The sequence below is a fragment of the Rhea pennata genome, chromosome 1, assembly GCF_028389875.1.
Source record: "Rhea pennata isolate bPtePen1 chromosome 1, bPtePen1.pri, whole genome shotgun sequence".
In the NCBI taxonomy this organism is placed as follows: Eukaryota; Metazoa; Chordata; class Aves; order Rheiformes; family Rheidae; genus Rhea; species Rhea pennata.
In genome coordinates, this window is record NC_084663.1 from 60,625,267 (window position 1) to 60,651,094 (window position 25,828).

The 25,828-nt window shown below is 35.1% G+C and overlaps 1 protein-coding gene across 1 annotated transcript in view; it reads left to right on the forward strand.

Moving 5' to 3' along the window:
- The window catches only part of SLC41A2 (solute carrier family 41 member 2), a 57,477-nt gene that overhangs the window by 26,272 nt on the left and 5,377 nt on the right, over positions 1-25,828 (forward strand). Inside the window, exons 7-10 of the mRNA XM_062569525.1 lie at positions 4,298-4,445; positions 6,284-6,363; positions 17,720-17,851; positions 18,779-18,927. Coding sequence (XP_062425509.1) covers positions 4,298-4,445; positions 6,284-6,363; positions 17,720-17,851; positions 18,779-18,927 — 509 coding nt within the window. The remainder of the gene's footprint in view (positions 1-4,297; positions 4,446-6,283; positions 6,364-17,719; positions 17,852-18,778; positions 18,928-25,828) is intronic.

Here is a 25,828-nt window from a genome sequence, read left to right on the forward strand (position 1 = left end):
GCATGGAAAAGGTGTTTAGAAAATCAGACACCAGTTTAAATAAGTAACAAAGTATTTATATAACTGAAAGTACAGTATATAATTGAGGTGTGGAACTCAGATAGTGAGGCTGGAAGGGGGAAATTATTTATGTTACAAGCTTTCTCCCTATCCATAACAGAGCTGTATGCTCACGCTCAGCTTTTGGGTTGAGACAGTGCTTCATGGCATACCCAGAAGAGGCAAGGAATAGGACTGTAGCACTGCACTTCTTACCCAGGCTAGGACTAACTCAACTATGTTGTTTGGTTACCATTGTAGATGTAGGGGTTTTTTAAAGTTTTTCTTAATGTTTCATAAATAATGGTAAATCCATCTAACGCTGAGGTTTAAATAATAAAGTTAACAGCTATGTCTTTTCAACTCCCTTAAAAGAACTGTATCTGTGCATCTAAATTACTCTGTGAATTGCCTCCCTAAAGATGATCATTTATATTTTTCTTTACTGAGACAATTATCATATACAAACTTGTCTTTTAAATACTTGTCAGCTGAATTTGAGGGGAGTCTTTGATACCTAGCCCCTTAAATGTGTAAGATGCCTAAGCCACTTTCAAATTTTTTATGCTTTAAAATCAGTGGTGCTTATAAACACGTTGTGCAATGTTACTGCATCTTTTAATACGGCGTGAAATAGTTAAATAGCTAGGGGACTTGTTTTCTGGTGAGGAAAATGTACTTCACACTGCCTTCACTTCAGTGATCTAAATAACGATCGTGGGGCAGTGTAATCCAGTATGAGTGGTGACCTTTCCTTGTGGAGCACTAGAGGGCTCCCTACCACCATCGCTGGAGCTGGGGCTTGTGTTCCTCCACTAGCGAGGATGGTTCGCTCTGCCGTATGAAGACCCGGTATGCTGAATGCAGAGGAGGGTCTGTGGTACGTGGCTTTCTTAGTCATTTGTAATGCCCTGAAGAGTAGGTTAAAATCATCTAAAATAATCGGCTTTCCTCAAAGAATATGATTTAAATATATGTCTCTGTCTCTCAGGCATTCCTGTAACTCAGTTGAGAAGGCAAATTGTGTAACTCCCGATATTATTTCCAGGTTTCTAACTGTTACTTTGAAGTAGTACTTCTAATTTACACAGAATTCCTACTATAGGTTGCATCATCTTGAGTGACACTGCACTAAACATTGGGTCACAGTAGATGAGGATTAAAATGTTAGACATCACTTTTTCTGAACTGGAAGATTGATTGATATCACAAGTTTCTAAGGGAGTGAGCATTTAAAATAATTGAAGGCCAGTTAAAATTTGGTTGAGATCCTTGTCTCTTCCCGCCTCCCCACTTACTTTTTAATCTAAGGTCACAGTCAAAATTTCCTTGAAGTGCTGTTGGGGGTTTTTAGAGCTTGGTCTTTCTCTGTGGGATTGTTCAGCCTCTACAGCAGAGCCCCCAGAGATTTCAGTAAGATTCCTTTACCATATAAGCTAAACATCAGAAAGCTGTCAAAAGTGGATTAAAATGAGCCCTAAAAAGGGAGTCATTTATTCCATGTTTTCATTCTCCAGCTATTACTTAAAATGTGTTGAATTCAACAGTGTAGAATACAGAATACAGTGTAGAATACATAGAAATATGTGATTGTAAAATGATTCATGATGGGAAAGTATTGAAAATCAACCATCGGTTAGCTGTGTTTTCTAAGATGCGTGAAACTGGCCTTGCATCTGACTATTTGCTGACCTCTTGAAATATTACAAGCCTTTTGTATTGCAGATATAATTAGTATTCATTTTGGCTATACATCATGAATCATTTTACACTAGCTGAGATCATCTTCTCATAATTCTTCTTTCCTTTTTTTAAACTTGTCATAAAACATTTCTATGGCAGAATCACATATTTGTATGTATATCTCCAATTTTATGTTTTAAATAATTAGTATTTATTAAAGTTATTAAGTAACTCATGGTTAGCATTGTTTGTGTAATTGCCCTGGTTGATATGAAAGTTCATTTGTTGAACTGTTTTCTATTACATCTCTGTTCTTTTTTTTCAGAATAAAGGAATTATATATTTCACTTTAAGTAAAAGAATGCTTATTTTTAGTGTTATTTGTAGTTCTTGGACTATATTCTTGAACTAGTTCTCCCATCTTGAAGAGGGATTGCTGACGGTTAAATACTCTCCCTTTTCTCTTGATCACATTCCAACAAGTTTTTTAAGCTGTTAATGAGATTAGAAATTATAGAAAAAACATGCTTTTTTCAACTTTTAATTTCCTTCCCTGCATTGATAGAAATGCTGTAGGAAAGAGTACAGTGTGCTAATTGTTGATGTAGTACAAGTGAGAGACTTTCAAAAATTAGTGATTAATTAGAATAATGCTTCTTTTCTCTGCTGTTCAACATTGCATCTGTATTTTGCTGTAGAATGTCTTTTCCAGCAGAGGATCCTTGCTGACCAGTAGACTCTCCACAAATGTAGTAAAGACTTGAAACTTCATAATATTAATGGAATTTAATTATTTTCTGCCCTTTTCTATTTTACTGAATATACTTCATTAGAACTATTCTCTCATTGTGATCTTTAAATCAGTTGTTGAGGATCTGGTACATGCTAATGCTTCCCCTTGTTTCTGTATGACAGGAACAGACAGGGAGAAAAAGTAAGAAACAAGAATACAATATGATTAACTTTTTAAATGGAAAGAAAAAGAAAAAACTTATTGCATCAAAAAATTTAAATAAATCAGTATAGAATGAATGATTCCTTTGCACGTGACTATTTTTAGTTTACTCAGGAATCATTCTTCATTGAAAGTGGAGGGAGGAATGAGTTTACCTGGGTAATAAGTTGTGCTCCATATGTCTTTTTTATTGTTTGCTAAAACTAGAATTACCAATTAAAAGAATCGTGTGTTATGTGTACTCTTTTGGGAGAGACCTTTTTACATTAGGTCCATCTTCCTCGTCTTAGTTCACAGAAAGAGGAAAAAAAGATGGAAAAAGAAGTAGCATCACAAAAGAGGAGAGGGATAATATATTTTACAACAGTTAGAAAAGGAAGGGGAAAAATGACTTTTGGGCTTCATCTCATTCTTTTTCAGGTAGCTTTCTAATTTTAGCTTACACAATAATCTTGCTATCTTTTGCTGCAGAGGTGGTCTTAGCTAAGGCAGAAAGATAGTAACTGCTAAAAACTACAGCAGTTCTTCCAGGTATAATTTTAGCTGTTCTCCCTCCCTCCACCAAGATGGCACCAAAGTAGTAGCTGCTTGAATTTGCAGCCTTTCTAATAAGCCATCTAATGTATGAGATTGCTTTTATATTACTCTTTGTTAGAGTGTTTATATGTACTACAGAACTGATCATTTAAAATATATTTTGCATTAAGTTTTGACAAAATCTGCATATTTAGACAAAATTTCAATGTTAAATACCGCTGCCACCTTTCTCATAAAAACATGGGATATTCGTATAATTCATACGTACTTGCCATTGAAGCAGATTTTCCATTATTTACCTCCATTAATCAGTGGGATAGATTCTGAGTGAATAGGACTGTAAGACCAAACTACCTTGTGAAGAAAATAATATTCTTTTGGCAGAGGCAGCCATCTGCATGAGCAGTTCTGCTTTATGATGGTACTCCCTTACTGGTATTTGCAGCTGTCTTCCTATGAAATACAATGCAATTCTGATGGACAGGTGCAAGAAGTAGAATTGTGGCTGTGAATTACACTTTCAGACTGGTTATAAAAAAATTGAGCCACTCATACAAATGTTTTAGTACTCTGCTCAGAAAAGCCTTGCATGAATGACAAGAAATATGCAATATTACACATTGTGGTTTTATCACTTTAGATACAGTTTTTTCTGGGACGATTACTATATTATCTGTGCTTTAGGAAGAAGGCATTTTATATATGCTGTACATTTGTACATAAAAATTTATTTTCTGTACATTCAGTTCCTTTTTCAGGAGATACGTAACAAAAAGATCTATGTGACACACTTTCTTGCGTTTTTTTTAATCATATAACATCACATAAAAGTTCTCTACAAAAATTCCTGCTTTGCATGTGTTGTTCTGTCAGAGAGAATATGGGAGAGTGATCATACATGACAGATGTCAACCATGTGTTTAATGCAATACTTGAAAAATTAGATACTGCAATGATAAAGACTATTAAAATTCCTCTGCTACATAAGGTGGAATATAATCTATTTAAATGTTCTAAATTAGAACCGATAGGAATGAATTGAAAGTAAAACAGTTCTTTTGTTTTTCTTTATTACTATTTTAGAGACATATTACTATGTATCTCCTTTGGTTGGTGCCTTTTTTTTGGCTCTGACTCCCATGGGGATTGTCATAGCTGCCAAACACCCAGCAACCAGAACTGTTCTGCATTCAGGATGGGAGCCTGTTATAACTGCTATGATTATCAGCAGGTAAGTCTATTTGTCTTACTTTGTCTTGATAGTTCCTCTGTCTCTCTGTATATCATATTTAACACCTAATTGTGTTTAAAATAATCATTTAACAACCCTCTAGGATGTGGAATGTAGATAAACTTTAATCTTCAGAAAAGTAGGAAATTAAGAAGTTAAGTTACAGGTAGGAATGAGTTGGGGAGCTAGCAGTAAGTAGCCTGTGGAAATGACTGAACAGAGTAGTGCCGTATCAAATGAAGGAAAGGTTGAACTATTAATCTCTTGCAATTTGAAGTCAAGACTACACGCTGATCGAAGAGATTTGATTTAGTTAAATGAAGTCACAAATCTTAAAAGTTGAGTGGTTGCTTGAAATTCTATGGTCTTTGATATACAAGAAGTCAATTTTCCTATATAAGTCAGTAACTATAGCAAGAGAAAGAACAAAGAACGTGCCATTGTGTGTGCTATATTCAACAGACTTGCAAGACAGATGGTTGGCAATTACTTCCGTTGTGGTCTCTATGGGAAAGGTTAGCTTCTATAAGCTTTGGGGCTTTAACTGTAACATAAAACAAGATGTGTATCTTGGTTCTGTGAGAGACCAAGCTTGTCTTATTTAGCATTGAATTTTGTAGGTCTACCAGCAACAGTTTTTCTATCTATTATGATATTTTTGCCAAAGACACTGTCCACTGATGGCTGGGATAGGTGATCATGGCCTTTAGAGGCTGATGAGTGCATAGGAACAAGGTAAAGGGTAGGTATCAGGGGAGCATAACTTAAGTAGTTTTATGAGTTTGACTTTGTTTCAGGTGCTGATAATTCCTGTTTGCTATGCTTTAATTCTGAGTTTTGTCTCATCAATGAGTGTTAGAGCTCTTCCCACAGCATTTTTGTTTATTCAGAGTATCTGTGTGTCACTGGGTTTCAGGCCAGATATAAGGTTGAACTGCTTGAGCACTGCATATTTTACTTTTATATTTTACTGTTCTTCAGCAGTTTAACTTTAGCTACTTTTCATGGCTAAGAAGGAGAAAAGTCACTGGTTGATTTTAATACTGTTCTAACAAAGCTTTGGAATATCTAGTTTCCTTACTTGAAATAAATAATTCAATTTCTCAGCACTCTTATGCATTTTGTGAGCTTTCTGGTTTCTTAATCTAAGTTAAAGATTAAGGATTTGCTCCTAATATTAGGAAAAGATTTATGAACAGCTCATACTTGGGGTAGAACACATTCTTTTTTCTTTTTTTTATTTACATACTGCATAACAAAGGAGTCTACAGTTCATGACTGCAGCTCCTATGAGTGATCTCAGGAAAAAAAAAAAACATATCCTGCCACGCTGTAGAAAAATAGATCAAAATTATTATATATGTATTCCTGAGTATTTACAGATGCATACTAGAATTTTAATTTCACACTGATTGCTATCATCATATACTAACATTTTCATTATTCCTAACTAAACAAGTTAATTTATAATTCAAACAGTGTATGTGCTTGAGTATTAGTGCTTAGGCTTTTTATAGGGGAATCTTTAGAGACTCTGATGTTGTAAAGTTTCATCATCCTAGTGCATATGCATTTATGGTTACTTCTAACTCTGTCAAAAATAGAATATTGGCAGTGAGTTTTATGTACTTAATTTGTGCCTCATATTTAACATCTGTTGAATTCAACTAACATATTAATCTGCAGGTCAGAACAGAGGTGGTCAGGGAAAAAAAAAAGATAAACAGAAGAAAGTAGTGGCTTGAAGATGTTCGAAGACTGATAATGCTAAGTAAGATTTGAAACGCTGATTAGTGTATCTGCTTGCCTTATTCTATATGTTTTACTTTGTTTTTCAGTATTGGTGGCCTTATTCTGGACACAACTGTATCAGATCCTAATTTGGTTGGAATTGTTGTTTATACTCCAGTAATTAATGGTAAGACTATGATAGGATAAGACTGTGATAGGATTATTTACTACTGTATTGATATATCTTGGTTTGATAGAAATCTATTTCAGTAAGATTCTGTTACACAAATTATTATCTGCTGTATTCTTTTTAAGTTTTGACTTTGGTGTCACCTAAGGATTTTTTTTTACTTTAAACACGTAACGAGTGTTCCCTGATGTTATTTATTATGAACATTAAAGCATGATAGAGAAATAGGAGCCTAAAGTATGCAGTGACAAACCAAAAGGGTAAAAATTGAAAAAGAGGTATATTGAAATACTATATTGAAACTCTTGTGGCTGAGGAAGACGAACATAAATTTTTTCAAAAGATTTGAACATCCATGGATGAATATTCAAAATAGTAGTTTAAATTACTTGTAGTATATGCAGATATAAGAATTAACAGGGATGCTATAGGTAAAGAAAAGTGTGTGTTGGTTCCTGGCTTGTTGTGTAGGTTCCAGGTGTGTATTTGTGAACATTTGGTCCGTAAATTGTTATGTGTTTGATTGTCTAAGGATATCAGCAAGGCAAAATTTATGAGAAGAGTTAATATCTTATTACAGCAATGCAGTTTGAAAATGCAAGCTTTTGAGCTTTTTTCGATACAGTATCACCTTTTTGATTCATATTTAATTTGTGATAATTATAGTTACCAGAACTTTTCTTGCTATTTTGCTACCTACCTCTTTTTTTCTCTTTTGTAGTTCTCCATTTGATTTCTTACATTATTTTTCCCTTGTATATATTGTTGATTTCAAACCATTTCTCCAATTATCAAGATGATTTTGACTTCTTATTTTGACTTACAAAGTGCTTTTGATTTCTCTTAACTTGACCTTTGCAAATTCTATATGGCTATATTCTATTCTGACTTCCAAGCTATCAATTACATGACTTATGACCACTTGTCATTCTCTTCCACTTTGATAATAAAATGTTAATATTGACCCTGCATTTCAATTTTGAAGCACATCACCCCAATATGCTCTATTTCCAGAAGCTGTTACACGATATGTGGTATGAGATAGCATCAAAAAGTTTGGCTAAACTTTATTGCAGTGTTCATAGGTAAGCTGTTGTGTCAGAGAAGGAAGTGGTAGTGGTTTGACACAAGCATGTTCTTCAAAAATTCATGTTAGTCCTTGTTTTACCACTTTTCTATCTTCTGGGTGATTATAAATTGTCTGTTTAATAATTTATTTTAATATTTATCAGGGAATAGAAATTGGACTGACACACAGGTTCCCCAGATCATCCTTTTTGTCCCTTTTTAAAGTTACGTTTTCTGTTTTCCCTTTTATAGACCTCTAGTATTCTTTAACCTCAGAGATAATCAGTTTGTAAAGATAGTCACTGATAATTCACAAATTGTTCATCTAGCTCTCTAAGGATGTTCTAAATTTAACTTACCCTCAGGCCCTACAGACTTAATACATTTAAGTTGGTGATCATAGATCTCCATTTTTACAAAGATGGTAGGAAAAGGAACTGAATATTTCAGTCTTCAATATAGCATGTTACTTTCTCCACCCTGTAGAAATGAAAGTTTTGCTTCAGAGCACAAAGACATGACAGACGGCTTCTCTCTTTCTGAGTTGCTTTCCCAGTAGATGTCTCTTTTCCACCTAGTTTAGAGCTTTCTTTAGTGATCTGGAAAATCAGTAATTGAGAATGTTCTTCTTCTTAAGCAGGTGCACTAAAAACTCTTATCAGTAGTCCTGCTTTCTTAGATGTTATCTCTTGATCACAAAAGGAAACAACCGTTGGCAATTCTTTTTTATTACTGTTTCTGAGTAGGTATCTATCTTTGTTTCGATATGTTGTACCAGAATACTTACAGATTTTCTCTATAGACTTGCTTATTTCTGGACTTGCCACTTACCATGCCACTAACAGCTTTCTTTTCTCAAAGCCTCATGCTCCTAACAGATGTTGCAGTGATGATGGTCTTCTACCCTGCAGCAGTTATGGACTGGTGTTGTAAATGGAACTATGCATCTTGTTCAAGGTTGTCTTCCCCCCCCCCCCCCCAGATATTGGCTGTGAAACCTGTATTGCCAGCATGTTTACATTTTACCTTTTTCAACATTTTTGGCTAATGATTGGACTTAAGTAAATCACTTTAATTACTAAGAATGACAGCTTACTATAAACATGCCTCTAAAGAAAAAGTTAAATGTACCACTTTGTTTCTTGGGGTTTTTCATACATTTACTAACAGAAGGGACTGTGCATACATTCTTTTGAATTATCTTTAGAGAAAAAGAATGAGCCAATAGTGTTATCCAAAACAGTACCTAGTCAAATCAAATATGTATACAAGAGGGTATTACTGAGGGGTTAGAATGTTGGAGAGGAGAAATGCACAGAATTTATAGGGAAAACACACCCTTGGATGCATACATATATGCATGCTGTTATATAGAGCCCTGAGTGATTAGGTGGCAGGTCAAAAGATCCTTGAAGAATCAGGCAGGTGGAGAAATGATACTTGGGCTATTGCAACAGGCAGGGGTAGTCCTTAAAGAAGACAGGAGAGCAAGGCTTAGAGCTCTGACAGTCCCACAGTGGTCTGCAATAATGATTTCTGAGATGACTGTACCACTGTCATTCAAAATACTGCCTTTTTGTAAGATGTTTTGTGTTTCTAGACTGTCTTTTTTTGTCTTTGCTCCCTGTGCAATGCCTGAAATTGTTACTTTGCCAAGTCACATGAGGTGCCTTACCTGTTGTTCATCTGAATTTTTATTGCTTAGCTACTTCTTTTCTTGTTATGTTTTCTGGTTATGTTAGTCTTTTTCCCATGGTCTTGTAAGCTTAAGCTTCTTCAGTAACCAGAAATGGACTATCAGCGAGTTGTTTATAGTGCTGGGCCCATATTTTCAAGGCTTTTGCTATTATCCCACACTTGAACCCCAAGAAAACTTCAAGAAAACTACAAGAAAAACCTCCTACCAAGCTCCTTTTTACACAGCAAATTCTCATAACAAATTGATAGCAAGTCTAATAGGCCAAAACTAGGCCCTTGCAAAGTTTGCCTAAGGCAAAGTTAGCACAAGGCCTGTGGCCTGTTACTAGAAATAGCAGTGTTGCTTTTACGGGGCACTGGCAACAATTTAGGAGCATTAAAGAATACTGGTTTTCCCTCATTCACAAATGAGCAGAGGGGAGTGATGTGTAAGTGTTGTTGTATGTACATGTGCTAACCCCCTCAAACCTCCAAATTGTAAAGATAGGGGCGTTTCTACTGGAAAATATAGACGAAATATTTTTGGTATAGAAAATGCAGAATGTGCCTGTTTTATGACACACCTCCTGAGAAAGGAAATTGTAGGTAAGCATTTTTTTTATTGCTGCTAGATTAGACTCTCCTGGGTTTCAGAATTCTGCTGACACCTTTTGATATTGCTGGTCAATATAGCATAGTAAACTGGAATTTAGGAAAGCTTTCAGTTAAAAATGTACATCTGCTGACACTCATTTGCTAACTTAAAATGTGTGTTAAACCACTTAACAGATAGCTTTTTAAATACTGTTATTGCGGAAGGCTTTCCCTACCAGTACTTCACTGTCCTTGGAAATTTAATTGTAAGCATAAATAGTGACAGTAACCAAGGGTTTTACCCCTCAAAAGGCTCTTTAGATGCCTTTTCCTTTCTCTTTAAAGTGTATTGCTGCTATGCCCCAGGAAATCACCAGGGAAACCTGAAGGAAAGTTTGTAACCTATTGAAATTTTGTCAATATTGTGAAAAGTTGAGGCAGTGTAGATTTGTCTGATTTCAAACTGTCTGTTTTTTTCAGTTGGATAGCTAGATATCATTGTTGGATAGCTAGAAATCCTGGATAGTATGTGCTGCAGAGTTGTCAGTATTGGGCTTCCTGTGGATTCCTATCCATTAAATAGCTTTGGACCTGGTGATATATAGGTGGTTTGCACATTCTTAGGTGTGCGACAAGTTACTTCCATCACATCTGTTACAGCTTGGAGCCATATACCTTTTCATTTAAGAAATATTGGTCTGGAATTTGAGCAACCTCAAAAGTTCCTACCCTATTAACAATAACTGCAAATATTTGCCAAGAGTATAAAAATAGGTCTTAATCAGAGAGGCATTTATAGTCGACTTTATTGCTGTGGCCAGAAGTGTTTGAAAACCATTTTTCCATTTTTCCTTGCTAAACATATTTCTCGAGAGGAACAATTATTTTTAATTCTATGGTTGATTGGGCTAAATTGTCACTCTGCTTTCTAAATGTAAATAAATCATGTTGTGGTCTCAGCCTTTGTTGTACTTACAAACTACTTGAGATTTAGATATCTATTTTTCCTATACTGAAGTTCTGAATAAAATAACTAAACCCAAGTGACTGTGCTTCATCCTCAATACTAAAAGTTGATTTTTGTGTTTTGTAATGGCCAAGTTGGTTAAAATCTGCAAATCCTCTTACACAGCATGTTGAATTTGGCTCAGGAATTGAAATTGGCAAGTAATAGAGTTCCTTTTGTGTGGAAAAAGATAATACTTTGAACAATTATATGCTTGAGAGTATGCCACAGAAGTGAAATAAGGTGCAGTTACTAGATAGAGCCACTTTCTTCTCCCTTTTGGTTATACCCTTAGACAAAACATAGTGAGATATCTTCTAGGTATTTACATTTTAGGAATAACTGCATAATAACCAGAGTATCTGTAGACTTTCCCCCCATTTTTCTGCATTTCTGTAGAACTGAGATACTACAAAATAAATCTGAAAATGCCTGAAAATCAGACATGCTTTGCAGGCTCTATATAGCAAAACTTGCTTTTACAGATGATTTGAAACAATTTTCTTAAAAGATAACACAAACCTGTTATAATGCTTTTTACTCTTTGGCTGTACTTATGAGAGTATTTGATACCGTAAGGGAATAAATATAAATCAAAGAATAGGGGAAACCTGTATGAGAAAATTTAACACAAAACTTTTTTTCTTCTCCCAGATGCATGTCTGTCATCTGGGAGAAGAAAGTTTAGCTTGTATAATATATTCCTTTGTTTTTGTATTAGTGGGTATATATTCCTATATACCTTTGTATTAGTGGGATAAATGGAACAACAGACTTTTTTTTCAGAGAGCTTTCACTGTAAAATTTTTTTTTGTTGTTTTGGAGAATATGGAAAGAAAACACCAAGAAATCATTCCCTCTCAAAAAAATAAAATGTATTTTTATGTAACTTTATAGTTCTCATACAGAGTAGTTGTACTCTCAGCTTTCATATGACACAGAGGTGCTTTGATTGGAAGATAATCATGGTCTCCATCAGCTGAGCACCTGAAATTTGGTGCCTCTCTAAATTACAAGGGAAAACATTAGACTGTATGCATGATGACAGAGCAACTTGGCTGGATAGCAAAAGAATTACTTTCCATCCTGAACTGGAAAGAGTGTAATAGTCTCAGAATGGCACCTATTCTGTATGAGAATTTTATAACTCAGTCTTTATTTTGGCATGAAAAAGGGGAAGGATTTTGATTCTATTTATTTAATTCTGACACGTTATTGCGTAATAGTTCTACTACTTACTAGTTGCTAACCTGTATGTGTAAATGTGTGTATTCTATGCTACTATAGAAGTGTATGTTTTTTCTCTTAAGTCTTGTAAATTTTTTACAAGATTTCAATAATCTTTAGTTTTCACATCATAATTTGATAATTATAATCAAAATATTTTATTTTTTTGAGTAGAAGTCAAGAAACAATTTCTAAGTCAGGCATAAGAAAGAAATGATTTATGAGCCAAATCAAGCATAAACCATTCATTTTGTAAAATGTAATGCTTTGCACATACAATGTTGTCTTAAAGACTTCTCTTGAAAAAGGCACTACAGGAAAAGTTAATGGTTTTCACCTGTTTTGCCACGAACATTTCTAAGTGTTAACAGAAATGCTACAAAGTGCAAAGGAAGATAGAAGAAATTTTGATTAAAAAACCTACATAGAGAGTTATCTGGTTAAGCTAAGCTCCTCATTTTAGCATTTCACTTGCATAAAACATAAATTTTTGAAGTCACTGATGAAGATGTCAGGGCAAAAAAGCATACTAAACTTGTGACTTTGGTCACTATTGTAACTGAGATTCTTTTTCTTCCTTTTCATTTCACTTTTATAATACAAATGGTATCAAAAAGCAAGTTGCTTTTGAACTCCAGAAACACTAATTGGCATAATTTCCTATTTTGAACTGTGGATTGTGCTCAAGCGTGCTCAAAAGCAGGAATCTTCTGGCACTAGTCATTAAAGCTGAGTACACAAGCTTTATCTTGTGCTCTCAGTGCTTTCAGAGGAGGCAGTTTTCTGCAAGAACCCTGCTTAATTTATTAAAACATAACAAAAAAATTGGAAGAATAGGATGGAGAGCTACAGGAAAGGAGGTGACCTTGTGAATAAACTAGCTGGATACCGCTTTGGAAAATTGCTCTTGCCTGTCCTGCAGTTCTCCCTGAGCGCTAAAAAAGTCCCTTACACTTTTTTTTAAAAAAATTATTAGTAATAACTTATTTTTCATTTTCTAGAATGCTTGATTAGAGATCTGCCTTGCAGAAATACTAAATTGGTACAAATGAAATTAATGAGAAATCTGCTTTGAATATTTAAATATTTTGAAAAATCTGAATTTAAGTGTTTCACAATGGACATCCAAAACCACAAAATGATCTTTACAGATAGCACAAATAATTAAATTGAAGAAAATATCAGTTTACAGGTATGTTTTAAAAACAAATATATTAATATTTTAAAAGTAAGATTTATAGTAACAAGCACCACTGAAAAGCAGAAGGGAAGCTAGCAAGTCTATATTCAGTCCAGGCTTTGAATAGTAGATACTAAATAAGACATGAGACATTCATGATACGCTAAGGATAAAACAAAATATCGAAGTGACATTTAAACAATAATTTGCGGCATTGAATTAGAGGCCTAAGAGGAAGAAAAGTAATATTATTGGACTGTGTCATAATTTATACCAACTCTACTTATAAGGTGTTTACAGATTCGTATAAGGCGTTTACTTATAGGGGTCTATAAAATGTAGAGGGTTATATCTAGTAAGAAGTTTGGCTCTGGAACACCTTGTTTCTAAGTGTGTGGCCTACTGCAAAGAAACTAAAATGTAGAGCAAAAGGCTCCCAATAGTATCTCCTAATGACCTTAAAGAAGGTGAGATATCTTGGAAGAGAACAGTCCTCTTCTAGCAGAGAGCCATCCTGAGCTAGTCAACAGAAAGCATTTCTGAGTCTTTTCCACTTAGGTCAGGGAAGAGACAAGTACCTCTATCTGCTCAAGATTCAAAATTAAGTATCCTTTTCTAAGGTTAGATGCATACATCTGTTCTTTAGAAGCATTAAGTGGAACTTACTCTGTTCATTTGAAACATAGCTGAAATAGACTTGAGAGGAAGAGGTGGCTTTGCCTGCTTTTTTTATAAAATCATCAAGCAATGGGTGCCTTCACCCTCTCGGTGATAAGGCAGGGTTTGATGTGATTAAAAATGACAAAAATAATAATCCAAAGATTAATACAGAAAGCATAAGCTGTTGCAAGAGCTCAGGTCATAGGTTTGGGAACATCCGGGACTGGCTTGATTTAGTGAAAGTAGCATGCCCACACACCATAGTACTGTGTTTTGTGCATACAATTTACCAGTCTATCTATATATGCATATATAAACCATAGTGGTAGGCAAATAACACAAAAACATCCCTTCTGCTTAGTGACAAAGTAGTATTTTCATGTTTGAAGTTAAGCACTTCTGCTGTCCTGAGAGGAATACAATGACAGTTGTAGGATTTTACCTTTGAAATAAATTATTTTCCTCTGTGTTGTAGAACTCATGAGAATAAAAAGAAGCTAAAAAGTTAGTCTTTATTATAAAGTGGAAATTTTGCTATGATGAATACAATGCTGTTTTCCAGGAAGCAAATTTTATGGCTTATATATTCATGGAAACAGTGCACATGCATGCCTACACAGGTTTTCATAATATGAGCAGCTGCTGAGCATGCTACCATGTTATGCATTCAGGTGCTCAGAAGCTGTGAGTTTGATGCACTGGCATCTTGTCAGCCTATACAGTTCTATTTGTTTTGTACTTCTTACAGGGAAATGATTGATCTGATATTGCTGAGATAACCTCACACACAGAGTAACCTCTATTAGAGAAAAACAAACTGCAAATCTCTGTATGTGTCAAAAGGATTTAATGCAAAACCGGCTTTATCCAAGTCATTCTATGACCAGCACAATAATGAAATGCAATTCTGTACTGATTTGTATCCTGTGTTGTTAGAGCAACAGATAACCCTTTCTGTCCCCAGTGTTGCTATGATCTTGTGCCTTTGTAATAGCTGCTGTTCACAGTGTTCTCTCCATTCTCCCTCTGCTTTCCGCAGTACCATCATTCCTCTTCCACACCCCTTAACTACTGACTGAGCAAGAGGCATCATGCCTGGCTCCAAGCTATGTATGTGCTGAGTAGACAGCTGGTGTGGTTATGCTCATAAGTATACAGCTTTTATTACTGCCTTTCTTCCACTGAGAACACTGGTTTGAATCTTTCTCTCCAATATTCCACTTTTTCCTGTTTGTTATCTTGTTTAACCATACTTGGACATAGTTAGTATCTTTAAGAATCCTTGTATGGGAGGAAATTGGCCAAAAGGTTTAAAAATAGATAAGGGAAGAATTGACAGGTGGGTAGACAGAACTAAAGGGTGATGTAACTGCTGCTGTCCATCACTGTACATTGTCAGCTTGTTGAGACTGATCTGAATGCATAGATTCTAGAAGATTTTTATACTTCAGTACACCTGCTTAAAGTATATGAGGTTCTTTGAGGGCATGTGTGTAAAACTATCCATGTTCCAATGATCTTAGGTTACTGAGACTCAGACCAGATTAAATTTAAGATAATTTTTTTAATATAAGAATGTTTCCTTTCCCATTAGCTAAAACAGATCATCTATGTTCAACTCATATCTAAAATGAAAACAGAAAAGACATTGTTACATCTCCTGAAATCACATTCCGCATTAGCCATTTTGGTTAGCCTGTCAACTTCCTCTGCAGAGCAGATGTCACCTTCTTTTTACCCATGGCTAGTAAAAAGCCAGGGCTGACCAGTTTAATTTAGAATCACTATTACTGCTTTTGAGTCATTTTTCTGGTTATCCATATGCATAAATGTGTTTGGGGCATGCTTTCTCTCTCCAAAGGATGGCTATAAAAGTACAAAGATTTCTGATGAATAGCTATCCATCAGAGGCTTGACAAGCAATCTTGTACCTTCTTTTCATAGACTAGTCTGTCTCTGTTGTCCAACCCTTTCTTTATTGTCCTTGCGAGTGCGCAAATTTCCATTTTCCTTTGTTCTTTTCGCTCACATATCCACTTTCCTTTGTTGTTAATTAGGAAAAGAGGTCCAGCTCATCTAGCATGTATCTGTTTGGATGAACTGGACTGATCTCAAAATTGTCAGTCAAAAGCAGAAATTGCATATATACTAGGAAATACTTGAAATCTATTTCCTGTTTATACTTGTTCCATCTTGTTTGATGGCTACATTGCTAGAAGCTCATAACATACCTTGAAAGATACCCCTAATTATTTCTGTTATTCTTTTCATAATACTATGAAAGATAGGAATAGTGAGAGAGGATTTTACTTAAGCTCTTACTATTGTTTTGACTACGTCAGTTTTTGCAGTTACTATTTTGCCTGTAATTACCCAGATTGCTTTTATCCCATCTTTTTAAAGCAGGAACTATTTCATATTTTCTAGTCATGTGGCACAATACCAGGTTTGATAGCTTTATTAAGATGCAGTTTTATTTAACAGCTTTTTCATAACTCAGATGTAGAAATGATCTGATACCCATTCAAATGTAGTGCATTAGTCCCTCACCTTACTTCTCCCTCTGTTTCTATACTTTATTCTCATTAGTCAGGAGTTTCAATACCATTGTCCATAATGAAAACTATTTGGTAGTTCATATTTCTTCCCTATATTTCCTGACTGGGTAGATGCAGCTTTCTTTGATAATCAGTCCTTTTTGCCATCCTTGTGTTTCTGCTTATATCTTATTTCCTGATTGTGAATCTTCTGCTTAAAAACCCTATTCCCTTCTTAGATTTTGGCATTTAGTGTCTTTAAGCAGTGATGAAGCAGGAAATCTTCTTTGAGTTCCTAGTATTAGAACTTTGTCCTAACCATGGCATGGTTCCCAAAGAGAGTTGGCAAACAGGAATTTCTGGTGACCCACAAACACTTGTTTTGTAATTAAAGACCAAAGTATCAGATAAACAAATCAGTTCAATCACAATAAACAAGGACTTTCTCTTTCCTAAGTAGGACAAGATCCATATTAACTCCTGTGTTTACTTCCGCCTAATCATATCTTCTCACAGCAAGTCATTACTGTGTAAAGAATATAGAGGAAAAAAGCTTATGCTTGGTATCGAAATACACAATACTAGAGCATAATAGCAGTAGGAGAGTTTTATATGTGCTAATACTACTTTATTGATACCAAATTTGAGTATGTTCTGTATGCCTCTGCATTGTGCGATGTAAATATATTTTGTTTGCTAAGGTCACTGAACATCAAAGTTGTTTCACAGAAATATTTTTTTCTGATGGCAAACATATCAAGATTGGTCAGGGAGAAGGTAGAATTTCCATCACTGCCATTACTTTTAAGATGAGTTAGTTACTCAAATGCTTGTCCTTTCAACCTGAATTATGAATGGCAGAAGATTATGGTTAATCCTTCTCTGTGGCAAAGGGGAATGGATAGATCATCTCTTGAAGACTTTTCCAGTCCTGTGATTCTGTGAAGCCCGCATTTATACTTGTGGTAGCTCTGTGATATTTATACTTGCCAGCAATATTGGCCTAGGAAGATAATCCAGCAGTGACACAGCTTCATAGTACTTCTATTGTTCCAGGAGGGATTGACAAAGAAAAGGGAGCTTTAAAGGGAGTTTCACTTACGAGGAAGTATCAGGTTGAACTTTTGGGGGGAATCTTTTGCATTTATTACAAATGAAAATTGATCTCCAAATATTCTCGTTTAGTGATACATGAAACTATAGCCCAAATTTTTCCATTATTGTAATGATTGGTGTTAGCCCATCAATAAGTAACATACATTCTAAAGAGGTTTTTTTTTCCATTTGACTTGTGTACTTAATGGGCTGTGCCAAACATAAAGGAAGGTGGTAAATTTGCAAAAATACTGCCTACTAGAGGGGAAAAAAAGTTGAAAGTCTATGACTTGTCCTTTTGTATTTCAGGTATTGGTGGTAATCTAGTAGCTATTCAAGCTAGCAGAATTTCTACCTACCTCCATTTACACAGCATTCCTGGAGAACTGCCAGAAGAAGCAAAGGGTTGCTATTATCCATGCAGAACCTATTATGGTACAGGTATGTATGTCTCTTCTTTTTTCTCCCTATGTGCCATCAGTCCCCCAGTGAGAAACAGCAGCAAAATAAGTTGTTCTGCTGATTCAAAGGCAGCAGAGGTATGGCGGTTCCCTTTGCCTGCAGATGTTTGCTTGTGAAGGGGAGGATGCATAAATGGTAGAGAGAAAGTTGTAACTATGACAAGAGTCAAAGGTGGGAATTGATGGGGCAGGAAATTGAGGATACCCACTGACAAGGATTTCAACCTTTATCTTGCCTTAGCTCATTTACCTGCTCATAACTTCTGCCATCTAACTCCAGAAGTTCTTACCAGTGTCCTGTTAGAACCAAAGTTTATTTCTACCGTAGCTACTAAGTTTAATCCCTGCTTTCCACTCCCCATTTGCCATTTCCTTTCTAGATTCTTGATTCCTTGATTATTCCTCCCTGATATTGCCCCCTTTCCTAATAATATAGTAGTTATAATGAAATTTGAATTTGCAGTAGCATCTATTACACTTTCATACTTATGAAATGGATTGAGGCAGGTAAGAAAATGATAAATATGGGGTTACTTTTCAGAAATCTAAGATTATTCTGAGTATAAGTCTTGAATATGGGGTCTAAATTATCTTCTCTGCTAAGGACACTGTAGGAAGTTACTGCAGCTCCAGAAAATCAGATGGTAATCCATGTGTCTAGAACCCAAATGGATGTAGGAAATGTACTTATTCAAAGCAGGCAGTTTGCACCCTCCTCTGGAAGGGTCTTGCTTAGCTTTGCTGGCAGACTCTAGAGCTGTCTTTCTTCTCCCAGTGGAAAACCTCAAGGAACTGTCTGGTGGAAAATAATGCCTGCTGTTCCACAAACTTGCTTTTTACATTAAAATTAATTAAACAAACATAGTAATTGAAAATCTTAACTGCATTTTGGATTTTTTTATTATAGGCGTAAATAACAAATCAGCCCAAGTTCTGCTTCTTCTGGTGATTCCTGGACACCTAATTTTCTTGTACACTATCCATTTAATGAAAAGCGGCCATACTTCTTTAACTCCCATCTTTATAGCGGTATATTTGTTTGCAGCTCTGCTACAGGTAAGAATAAATATAACTTGAAAATGCTTGTACAGAAGTACATCCTTGAAGAAAATTACACTTTATCTGATTTCTGAAATCTCATGAATAATACAAGAAGTTATGGGCTATTACAGGCTTTCAGCACAGTTCGGAGGTGACTAATTATCCTCACATGCATGCAGCTTACCTTGTATTGTGAGTGCTTCTCATAAGACACTCGATTGCATTATTTCCCACTCATGCAACTTACTTTTCCTCTTTCTTGCTTCTTGGCACCATGGCATCTGAAACTCCATCATTTTAATCAACTGGGGAGGGGGGATTAGGAGAGGGAAAGTTAGAATTTATGAAAAATGAGTACACCCAGAAAAATTCTCAGATCTCCCAAAGTGGTTTCTTAAAATGGTTCACAGTTCTATTTTAGTTAACATATTGAAAAATGTAGTAGATCAGAATGTTACAGCTTGGTGCATTCATAATATTTACTAAAGCTGGAATTAGGCTGACAGTAACTACTCCAGGAGAAATCATAATTGCATTAATTGTTAATTAGTTTTACATTATTTTGGCTGGTCTTACCTAGTGGTCTGTCCAAAGTAAGCAATGGCAGGTTTTGAAAGAAGCCTTTGAATTAGTAATGCCTTAAGCTGAAGTAATTTCACTCGGAGAAATCAGTAATATAAAATGAAATGTTTTTATTAAATCCACAGCCAATTTTTAGCTAACATTTGGCTAACTAAAATGTTTCATTGTACTTAAAAACGTTTTGAATGTTCATATTGCACAATAAAAATACAGTTGAAATATCCACGTCTACATATTGCTTCTAAATATGTGACCACCTTAATTTTAAAGTATAAATTGTCATAATTCAATAAATCCCTAATATAAACATAATTTTTAACATTTTGAATTGTCTTCCTATATTTATCACTCTGATGCTCCAGTAAAGATAAGTTTTAAAAACTGCTTCTAATTTTATATGAGAATTCCATATTTTAACATAGATTATAACCAGAAAACTTTGCATGTGAGAGTCTCTCACTAGCAGTTGTCAAACCATTGCAACTTTTCCTCTTACATACCATTTCTAGTTTCCAACTTTATCCCTTGTTTTATAACCTGTTTTCCTGAGGAAATTATGCTGTTCATTCGCTCCATCTGTTCTGTCTCGTCCTTTTTAATAACTTTTGACCCCTTTAAGTCAAATTTTTCTGAGACAGCCCTCAGCGATACTAAGTCCCTAAGAGTTCCTGTTAATGCCTCTGCTGAAAGCAAGACTGCAGTTATCTCAGCTGTTAACAGACTTCACATGGGAATCGAGCTGAAGACATAAATCCATATGAAATCCGTATGATTCTCCTGCTTGCAGAACTACTATCATATGTTTATGGCTACAAACCTTTTTCTTCAGCAGCAGAAGATAGGGCAGGTTTTGAGAACTGCAGAAGTTCAGCTGAAAACCTAGTTAAGTCCTTAGGACACAACTTTCATATCACATAGTAGTTCCGGCTTGTCTTGGGAACAAATGCACATGTGAATTAATCTTTGTGAATTCAAGGACTGATTAGAATTTTCAGTTTTACAGTCACACAACTCCACACATTCTGTAAAAACACAGCTGATTTTCCTGTTTTTAACCTAGAATAGCCTGCATTTAGCTTTTTTTTTTTTTTTTTTTTTTTCCCTCCATTTTATGGATGATTTTTCCTTCTCTACCTTCTCTCTTTAGCCATAACAGGCAGTTTGAAATATATTTGTTTTGAAACTGAGTAACATTACTGCACGATATAACTTCTCAAGGGCTTTGACAGATTTACAATTTGGAACCCCTTGTTTTTTGAGACCTTCTAAAATATTTAACTAGATCTTTTTCTCTATTTTCATTATTTTGGAAGTTTTCTATTAGTGATTATCATAATTTTACATAATTGTAATTACCGCAGATTTAAAATTTTTAAAGATAGAATTCTTGCTTTAACACGTAAATCTCAAATATATTTCATTTAATTGTCAGTCTGGTACTCTTCTTGTCTACTGCATTTCTGTGCTTTTAGTTTCTCCTTTCTAAAGTAAAACACTTAAATACCCACACTCATTCCTCTTCCCATTTTTCAATGATTTTGAAACTGTCATTTCTTTCAAGTTTACATAAACTGACACCTACTGATACAATTTTCCAGATTTTTTTTTTATATATATTTTTGTCCTCCCAATGATGGCTTTTCCAGCTCTGTTGTAAAGCTGAAAAACCTCACAGCTACATTCTGTCACTTCAGTTATCAACAAAATAAATCAAATGACAGTCTCTTGAGCAGCAGAAGATCTGTTTTTAGCCCTTTTTGATAATGTATCAGACTTCACGCTTACTTTTATGCGTTGAAGGCATATGAAAATGTACATCAAGAATTAAAAGCCTGCATTTAGTCAGGCTAAAATACCTTCTCTCTTTGTGTTTGAAGTGGTAAATGATAAGTTGATAGACTACAATGATTCCCAAAGATAAGAATTAATTACAGTCAGTCCTGTGTTTGAGGAGTCCTGTTTTAAAAATATTGCTTTGTACTTTCTAGTTCTTTACTTACTATATTAAATCAGGGGGAAAAATATGGAGCTGAATGATAATTATGGCAATATACCCAACTCTTTAACATTTTTTCCAGATGTTAAAAAAACTGCCAATTTATAAAAAAAAGTAACAAAAAAGTGAATTTTCTATCTTTAAATTATGTGATGTTTACATTGTTTAATTAAGTATTTTACAGTGGACTGAAGTAGATATTTACTTAACTTCAAGACATTATTTATTATCTCTGTTTGTCCACTGCAATATTTGTTAAAATGTGTGTGGGCTTAGGAAATGACAAAAGTAGAACTGCAATGTTATAATTGCTGAAAAAAAAACAAGGAAATGTTAAATGACAGGTTTCATTGCAAGTTTCCTATTTATCTCTTGCTCTGTCAGTTTATGCTCTTTCTTGGTCAATGAAGTACTCCACACTACCTCTGCAGTAAATTTGTAATTTGTAAATTCATAAATAAGAATTCCTCTATTTGATATTTTTTAACAAGACTTTTTCAGGTTGCCTCTAAACTTCAATATACTGCCTTGCCAACTGATAAAACATAAATTACTTGCATTACAAGCTCCATACAATATTACTGAAGTTCTAGTCAGCTAGTTTATTTTTTTTTCATCCAATTCTGATACTTTGTTTGCTTGAGGTTTTCTTGCAACCATGGTTATGAGCTTCCTTTTACTCTTCTCCTTTTCTGTACTCAGATACTGTGTCTCCAGGATATCTCATATTGAAATATTTATGGGAAATAAGTAATTAATGTGCCATGTTTTACATTAGCATTAGTATGATTTAGTTTTTACTAAACAAAAATACACTATGTAGTAAAATGAAAAACAATTTCATTGAATATACAGTTGTTTTAAAATATCTTTATTTAAGATGTCTTAAATAATATGAGTAGCCAGTCATGATTTGCAACATGTCATTTTCTCTGATTCTCTGTGAACAAAAGAGTTCTTAGCTTAAGAAAACCCAAAAGGTTTGGTTTTTTTCTTAATCTTCCTACTTTCAAAAGCACATTGGTGCTGCTCTTGAAATAAATTTTAAAAATTGGTTCTATTGAACTCCAAGGCAAAATTTCCTTTAACTTTAGTGAGATAGGATTTCACAATTATGTTTTCATAAAGATGAGGAAAACTACACAACTACTTAAATTAATCTGCATTCAACTAGATTTTTTCAGATTTCAAAAGCTTTGAAATGATCATGTTGAATAGAGAAATACTTGCTTTGAATACTGAAAGAGCTTTGAAATTTTGAAATACGTAGTAGAGAGCCTGTTTTGTGTTTATCAGTGGCAGCATCAGAGGAAAATACAAAAATAAAAATTATTATGAGGAAGCTCACCTATGTAAATAGACACCTGCCAGTAAATAGGTTACTTCAAGTAATGCAGCCTGCTTTCTCTGGGGAAAGCATTGTGCATTGGTGAAAGCCAGCAGATTGATTTTAAACATGGTTTGGATTTGGTAAGTGACATCTATCCAACAGGAACAGTTTTTTGAAAATTTTACAGAAACAACACACATGCTTCCCAATACGCTACATGAAGTTACATTCTACCTTTTGACCAACAAACAATATACAGTCCCCTCATCTACCTTTCAAGGGAACAAATGTTTTTCAACTGTACAAAGCTATGCACTGAGCAAAGTTTCATTTTGTGTCTTGTCAACTGCAGTAGAATGAGAGCAACTGTGGGACTGCCAAGCCATCAGTCCAAACATACTGCTTTGGACATTCAAAGGCTGCCTCTGTTCTTAAGTGTTCTCACTGAGCCAGTAAAATGACCTCTAAGGAATTTTCACACCTCCTAACCAAATCTGAGCACACAGTTATTTTAAAGACTCTGAGAATAAACAAACAAGAGGAGATTCCAAAAGCTATCACCAAGCAAATTAGTCATCCCAAAATACAATTGCTGTTATCCAATGAGGATCAGATGCCTACTCCCATAAAGTAACTTTTTCAGTATTTCAGATTTGTTTGGGGCAACAGAAAACCAAGAAACGAGTAATGCTCTTAATGACTTTCTGTTTACATTAGAAATGTCTTAGATTGCTCAGTAGTCAGAGGTTTCTAATAGAACATTATGGTATGGTTCTCTTCAATGTGGAAAAATTACCCATGGGGTATAACGTAAATTATACCAAAATATGGAAAATTGTGTTTATAGAGAGGATACTATTGCATTTTAAGTACTGCTTTTTCTGACAAAATTGTTTACTTCCAAAATGTAGAGCATGAACCTGCTAAAGAGACTCCACAAGACAAGGAAATAGGGAAATTAATATCCAAACCTGGACAGTTCTGCCTGTTTAATGCCATATTGTTGTGGCATGAGTAACAGACTTGCCAGGTTCACTGGGACCTGAACCTTGACATCGCTAGCTCTGTCTCCTCCAGATGTGTTACTGACAGTACTAGAAGCTTGGTTCATGCAACGTCATTAGAATGGAGATACTATCTTTTTCCTCAGAAGTTTAAGCTCAAGTACTTCTGTATGTAGCAGGACATACCGAGTTGTAGCTACTGCACACCTAAACTTTTAATGGTCTGGATTGTACTCTCGTTCAGCCACCTGATAAGCAGCCTGAAGTTGGGGCTACTCTGATTAAACATGGGTGTTTGGCAAAGATGCAAAGAGAGCAAGATGACAGTTTGAGGAATCTAGATGGAAACTATGGAGCAAATGAATCTGGATTGAAACTATGGAGCAAGAATTTCCTTCCCACAAAATGATACCAATACAATCAAATTGGTTTAGAAACTCCTTCAGTTAAACTGATATAATCTTTTTTACTTAGATAAGGTTTTAGTCATATGTGAGTTTATGTTATGCTCTCTGGGTACTTGCATACCGTAGTGCTATGCACTTTACGTAGAAAACAGGTGATTATACATATCACCTGTACACACAAAACGTAAAAGTTTGACATTAGGAACTGAATGAGTATTACCAAGGAATACTAGTTTCCGGATAGATTCCTGGCCTTGCCCCCAACACATTTTCTACACAGGGGTTAGAGGGAAGCAATACAGAGCCAAATTGCCCAACACTCCTGGCAATTTTCTTACATCATAGATTGTCCAATAGCTGATGAAGAGCATCCACTTAGAGTAGTTGATGATGATGCTCTCTTTCCTCAGCACATTATTCTCATTCCTTCTCTGTCTGTTCTCCGCCATCGCTAGAATGACCGGTGGCAGAAGCAAACACGTTTCTGTGCCTCAGTCAGTGCCGATCACAGTCCGGCCTATCAGCACAAGCCCACTTGCGCTGCTGCTTTAATGCCAGTCTGCTATGTTAGACTGAAAGGGAAAAGTCAGACAAAGAAACATGCATTTCCTTTTCTTGCCCCGCTAAGTTAGGAGTAGTTTCAAAAGAGCATAGAGAAAGGCCTGGGGTTTATGTCTTAATTCACTACATCAGGAGTCTCCAAAGGTCATTAGTTAAAGTCCTAAAGCAGCTTGGAAACTAATTGAAGTTAAACAGCTGGTATATGTATTTGAATTGAGTCCAGAAAGGCAAAAGACCGGTGAAATGTACTCATTACTGATTAGTGTTGTTTGAGAGGCAAGTTTTTAGAACTGTTCTAAGGAAAGGGTTGGATCTTCGTGAGATATCTATATTCACTCCCAAAGAGAATGAACTGATACTTACTAAGCACAAGATGGCTAAAACATGAATGACAATAGCAAGTAAAAACTGTAGTTTCTCTACAGAAACGCTTTACACAGATTTCCTTTGAAGGAGATCTCTGCCTGTTTGGGGGACCTAGTGACTTGTTCCCACTGGGCATGATGCAGACTGGAGTTGCTAACCTGAGAATACAGCAAAGAGATCTGTTTTGAATACTATAGTAAAACAGCCATAGTTTCAGGAAATACGAAAAGCACAGATGTCCAAGTCTGCAACAGTTTCGTTGCCTAAACATGTAGAGCCTGTTCTGTAACTTCTCTGACCACAGAACTGTGGTTGGAGACGAGGGGAGTTCAACAAGTTCAGTATAGATCTGTTATGAGTGCTTTAAAGGTAATATTCAGTTTCACATGAAAACATCAAAAAAAAAAAAAAATCTGAGAAATCCAATATATGATTTAAAAATTAACTTAATTCATGTCAAAACCTCTAAAAGACCTAAATGATAAATCTGATGAGAATTTCAAAGTCAGAACAGAGTAATCTTTAGAGATCTTTAATTGGGTATTTCATACACTAATAATTTTTTAAAATAATATAAACTTACCTCTGAATTTCATCTATTTATAACAGTTGTTATACAATAATTACCAGACATTGAGGTTATGTTGTAGGTGAATTCTGAGTCAATATA